This window comes from Wasmannia auropunctata, unplaced genomic scaffold (genome assembly GCF_000956235.1).
Source record: "Wasmannia auropunctata unplaced genomic scaffold, wasmannia.A_1.0 LD334277.1, whole genome shotgun sequence".
NCBI lineage: Eukaryota > Metazoa > Arthropoda > Insecta > Hymenoptera > Formicidae > Wasmannia > Wasmannia auropunctata.
Window position 1 is genome coordinate 8,332 of NW_012028613.1, and position 6,036 is coordinate 14,367.

At 29.0% G+C, this 6,036-nt stretch overlaps 1 protein-coding gene across 1 annotated transcript in view; it reads right to left on the reverse strand.

Annotated features, from left to right (window-relative positions):
• LOC105458856 (probable multidrug resistance-associated protein lethal(2)03659) overlaps positions 1-5,470 on the reverse strand; it is a 13,718-nt gene extending 8,248 nt beyond the window's left edge. The window contains exons 1-5 of the mRNA XM_011704429.1: positions 5,209-5,470; positions 3,432-3,542; positions 2,922-3,087; positions 1,813-2,043; positions 204-351 (exon numbers count right to left, since the gene is read on the reverse strand). Of these exons, the coding sequence (XP_011702731.1) occupies positions 204-351; positions 1,813-2,043; positions 2,922-3,087; positions 3,432-3,542; positions 5,209-5,282 (730 nt within the window). The 5' untranslated portion in view covers positions 5,283-5,470. The remainder of the gene's footprint in view (positions 1-203; positions 352-1,812; positions 2,044-2,921; positions 3,088-3,431; positions 3,543-5,208) is intronic.
• Between the last annotated feature and the right edge of the window lie 566 nt (positions 5,471-6,036).

Below are 6,036 nucleotides of genomic sequence, written 5' to 3' on the forward strand. Positions count from 1 at the left end.
CTTATAAAAGGGGTAAAATGCATGAATGCATACAAATAGATACGAATACTCTTTTTTATGAAACAGACTACAATTATTAAGAGACATACTTATTAATTATTTATGAGAGAAATTAATTAATTTAGTCGATTTTAATTTAAAAAAAATTATGATTGAAGTGAACTGTTTAAATATCTCGGAATGTACGCAAATATATTTTTCACGAGATAAAAAAATTACCTGAATAGGCATGATCCATATGTAATTCAGGAATGAAGTTAATTGATCGAAGCGAGTGACGTCATTGCTGAGAAGATTCATGATTTGTCCTGTACCTGTTTGGTTCATGGATGCTCTGTTCAATCGTAATAACTGCAACAATTTTAAAATAAAAAATAGTAAAATCTGTTATAGTAATTGTAAAAGAAGAGAACATATATTTGGTGAACAAAAGTTTTTTTTTTTAACTTTTTCTTGCTGTTATCTTTTTCCAGCAACGTTTTTTTTTCCTAAATGTCATTATTATAAGTATTACAAGTTATCAAAGAAGTTAAAAGTCGGTTAAAATGCCACCATTCATATTGCATACATTGAATGAATTTAAAGACCTTAAAAACTTATGCGATATAATATCATAAAATAATACAAGGACACATTAAAAAAATTGCATTAATATAAAGTTTAATTAATATAAATTGAAAAAAAAACATTTAAATTTAAGATATTAGAAATAAAATATTTTGAACATTGAATATTGTGAACTAGTTTTCTATTTGTTATTGCAACGAGTCAAAACTGTTATTTTCCATTTGGTTGGGTTTTTCACCATTTACGTATTCTCGCTGTATTTTGAAAGAGATAAGTGTGCTCGGAAGACATGTGTCATTCCGCGATGCATATTCGCGGGGTACCAGCAAACGTGCTATCAGTTGAAGTCGAAGGACATGCCTAATGAAGAAGATATCAGGCTTACGACCAATCGCCATGTATTCATTTGTCATATTTTTAAACTGTAATAACTATAATGACGTATTTGTGGCTCCCTGGTGATCTCGACTATTTTGCATATGCATATAACCAAAAAAGTGTTTCGAAGTTGCTACGAAAATTGGAATTTAAAAATTGGAAAAATCTTACATCGAAACAAGCCTCTATAGAAATCGAAGGTAGGGAATTATTAATGAATAATTGTGAATAATTTGCGAATATTCATACTTATAAAATTACACGTTTATAGAAAACAATGTTAGTGTGTGCGATAAAAAGTATAACTGTATCAATTTATATTATTAGATCATTAATAATAATTAACAGTGTAAGAAATAGGTATCCAAAATGTACGTTATTTTAATTGCTCAGAATAATTATGGAGGAAAAAAAATCGTCATTCGTGTTAAGCTGTCATTTACTGGCGTATTTATTCTACATTTCGAACGCCTTGAATTCTATATCTTTCCGCAAGGTGCTCGAAAATGCTCGATAACGAGTGTATGCAAACAACTGACAGCAAAAGGCAATAAAACGTGCGAGATAACGAACTCAGTGCGGCCAGTCACTTCTTTAAGCTGGCAAAAAAAACTGGTTTAGACTAATTTTTCCGGCATTGAAACCGGTCTCCTCGCAAAATAATCCAAAGATTGAATTCTTATTTAGAGATCAACATTTTCCAACGTTGATAAATTTTGCACGTTGATCCGACGATTCTATATAGAAGTGTTATACAATCAATGCTTAAAGCAAATACAATGCACTTTTTCCGACTAGAAAGGAGCTACTTTCATGGGAATAACTTGGATCAACGCATGGAACTCGCAAATTAATCCGCAACGTTACCTTCCGATAGAGGAGGGAGCTGCAGGAGACGCGTATCCTCATGCCGATCTGCAGCGACAGCATTATCGTATGGTGCATCAACATAACGGAGATGACACTGCAAAGGACCATAAGGGCGACGTAGATCATCACCTCGTTCATCTTTATCTTATATTTTGAGGTGGAATCTCTGGCGAAGTAGTCGATAATCCAACCTTGAAGGATCGGCACTATCACGCGTATTACGCCGCACTGAAAGCAGAAATGTTGAAATTTAATGATTCCAACGGGTTTAAATCTAATAAATCTAAGAAAAGAGAGAGAGAGAAAGACAGCGATAATCTATACGATCAAGTGTTCTCTTAAAATCAATTTAATTCCCAGATTATAATAAGCTTTATGTTAAAATACAAGACAAGAAAAGCTTAGAAACACGTATTTCTTTTTTAAATTCTCAATTGCACATTAAAAGGATAAAAAAGGTTCTCTCTTGAAAAATATTAATTTTTTTAAACTTTATCTAAACCGTCAAAAATATGAAAAAAATATTCTAAACAAAAGTTTAACGAGTTTCAAGTGGGCTTTATAACGCATTTTAATTTTTGAAGGTAACATATTTCTTAGTACATAATCATCTTTATGCTTAATTATCAAAAATTTAAATGTATCATTATAAAGCGCACTTAAAACCATAAAACTTTTATTTAAATCTTCTTTTATATTTTTGACGGATTAAATATTTACTTGGAAAGAAAAAACTGATTTTCTTCAAAGGATGATTTTACCATTTTAACTTGTAAAAAAATACGTGTCTTACACTTATCTTATTTTTGTCTATATTTAACATATTTTAACATATTTATTATAAAATTGGAGGGAAACACTTAATTGTGTCCCCTGATCGGATTAACAATTAGTCTCTTCTTTATTATTAACTAATCTAACGAGAGATTGATGTCTATTGGAGCAAATTTTTCAACTGTTTCCTCTTTGTGGGAATATCTTCCAATGCTTCCTTTTACCATGAATACACTTGTCGTCTAAATGTCGCAAATATTAGTGAGTATATATTATTTCAATATTAGTAAGTATATATCACAATATCTCTCTTTCCAAGGGTATTAATATACTTGTATAAATGTGCAGATTCCAATTATGATATATGGTAACCAAAAGGCTTTGCAGATTGCTTTGTATAATCTCGGACGAGCGTCTTTCTTTAGCGGCACCTTCTGCCCGTCTTTGCCCACGGTGTATTCCAGATTCTTCAGTTTATTGAGCTCGCGATTCCAGTATCTAAACGAAAAAAAAATGCGTTAAGTGCGTTATGCGCGACTCCAGAAAAGTGGGGAGATTGATTTACTATTAAATGTTACGAATTTTATTTTTTTGCCATGTTCAGCTGCATTTTCACTTTCAAGAATAATACAGAAGATTGTTGCAGCAAAATAGAATAGATATTATGTATAATATAAATTGTACTTGTATTTAAAAATTATTATTGAGATTCGTTTCTTATATTCTGTGTGTGTACAGCGAAAATGACAGCTACAAGTGTTACAATAATGTACAACAAGTGTTATCATAATATGTGTTCGTTAATGGTACGTTTACTTGTTACCAACGCAGACGATACTTACTTCTCGAGATGATCGGTTAGTTTTTCGGATACGTCTGCTTTAATTGGTCGATAAATATCAGATTCCTCCAAATCACGTTTGGAGCCTGTCATAAATAATTCTCGCATCCACCTGTACGAATCGCAAACAATCAGTATATTTTATTGTATTACAGTAAAAAAATTGGCAATGTCTCTTTTCTCCTTTTTCTTTCAGTTACACGGAAAGAACAATTTTGCTGGATTTAGATCTGAAAATAATTTTTATTCAATAATCAAAATAATCTTGTTAGAAAGTCTAAATGATTGCTATAGTAAATCAAAACGTTTTATAGCAATGCTTATTACTTTTAATTTTCCAACAAATTATTTTGATGATTCAACAAAAATTTATTTTCAGATCTGTATTTAGCAAAATGTTTAGACCTTTCAACAAAATCGTGCTTTCCGTGTAATAATGACAGATATATATTACAATAAAAAGTAAAGAAAAATTATAGATTTTAAATACGTATTCTGATGCATATTTCGCGAACAAACTAAATATAAATTTTTTGTCGCAAATTGTAATCATCAAATTGTAATTAAAATGTCTCGAAATAATTATTCATAATTATAATAATTATAAATTTAAATTGAAGGGAATATAATATAATAATTCTATCTTTCATTAATACTAATATGATTATATGATCAGAAAAATCAAGAATCAAAATTTTGCGAACATCTTATACATTTTTTTATTACATTATAATACATTTACTCTAACGGTGATTAGAAAAATTGTGGTAGTCTATAAGGAAAATAAATAAAATCCCTCTTATACGATAATGCAATGCGATACAATGATATATGTGTATAACATATATATAAGTGTGTTAATAATACATAACAATTTAAAATATCTTAAACATATAAGACATAGTTAATTGTATTAATTACAACAAATGGTAGCTGATGATATGTAAAAAGTAAAGAAGAACTAAAGATAATGACATGACTCGGCGTAAATTGTACGTCGATCTTTTAAATATATTTATTTAAAAGATTGTCGTGCAATTTACGTCGAGTTATACCTTTATCTTTACTTTTTCTATACTTTTTATATATTAGCTACCATTTGCCGTAATTAATTCAATTAACTATGTCTTATATGTTTAAGACATTTTAAATGTAATGTATTATACATTGTACATTGTACATTGTACATTGTTATGTATTATTAACACACTTATATATATGTTATAAACATATCATTGTATTGCATTGCATTATTATCGCATAAGAGGGAATTTATTAATTTTCTTTATAGACACAATTTTTCTAATCGCCGTCAGAGTAAATGTATTATAATGTAATAAAAAAATATATAAGATATTCGCAAAATACCTATTTTGATCCTTGATTTTTCTGATTATGTAATCATATTAGAATATATCTATTCAAAAGATCGAAGCAAATAAAATTTACAAAATGCTTTTCCATTTCCTTGAAGCAAAATATAAAACGTTATATGTATTATAAGATGAAAAATAGCTAATGCTAATACAAATAAAAATATTCTTTATTTTGAGGAAAAGAAGATTCCATAAATATGAAGATCTTCTTTTTTTCAAAGAAATACAATTTTGCAACCAAGAAGAAACTTCTTTAAAGAAAAATCTTTTTTTTAAGAAAAAATAAATATTTCTTTTTAGAAACTCTTCATTTTTGCAGAAATTTTCCTAAAAAACAAAGAAATTTTACTTTTCTTTTTTTTTTTGCTAAATATATATTTTCAGCCAAGAGTTGTAACGAACCAGAAGAATAGAACACTGAAGATATTTGCGGTTTCCCTGGGATTTTTCTTCATGTCGCTCGTGTCCTTATCCATTATTGTTGTCGCACAATCTCACAAAATCTTGACGACACTTGAAGTTAACAGAAAAAAACGAAAACGATCGGCATTCTTATTTTCTCTTCTTTTTCCTTTTTCCCCTTTCCCTCTCTCGTTCGTTCTTCTCTTGCCTGCCGTATCTCGAGGCACGCTATCCAATAGTCAATTCTTTACTGAAACCATCAGTAACTGTGTCGCTGCTTTTCATATCGGCATTCGGCGTTACAGGTAATGATATACGAGAAGCATTAACGATAACTGTCCTGTACGTTGTACAAATGCAACTACGTAATGGATTTCTTGTTTTTCCTTTCACATGCAGCATTTCACCTGTTTCTTTCCACTTAATGAATTTTTTCCTTTCTCTTTTAGCTTGATTTTTAATTTTAATTTTATTTCCCTTTTATTGCATTTCAATTATATCTTTATTTTTTTTTGCTAGATCTAACTATTTCAATAGTTATTTAAATAGTAACTGTATAGACAGATTATTATTTTAATAGTCAAGCATTATTATTTTAAACAATATTTAAAATTCTAACGATGCACAAGAGATAAACAAACTAGGTATTAGCTTACTTTCTAGTCAAAGTCTAGTTAGAAAAAATCTTCAGCAGTTGAATTTACAGATGAATTCTTTGTTAGCAATTTAATTTAAGAAAATAACTTCATTAGATATAATTGTAAACTTGAATTGTATCTGTTACGTCATAACATAAAGTCACTAATATTATTACTGTTTCATAATTAA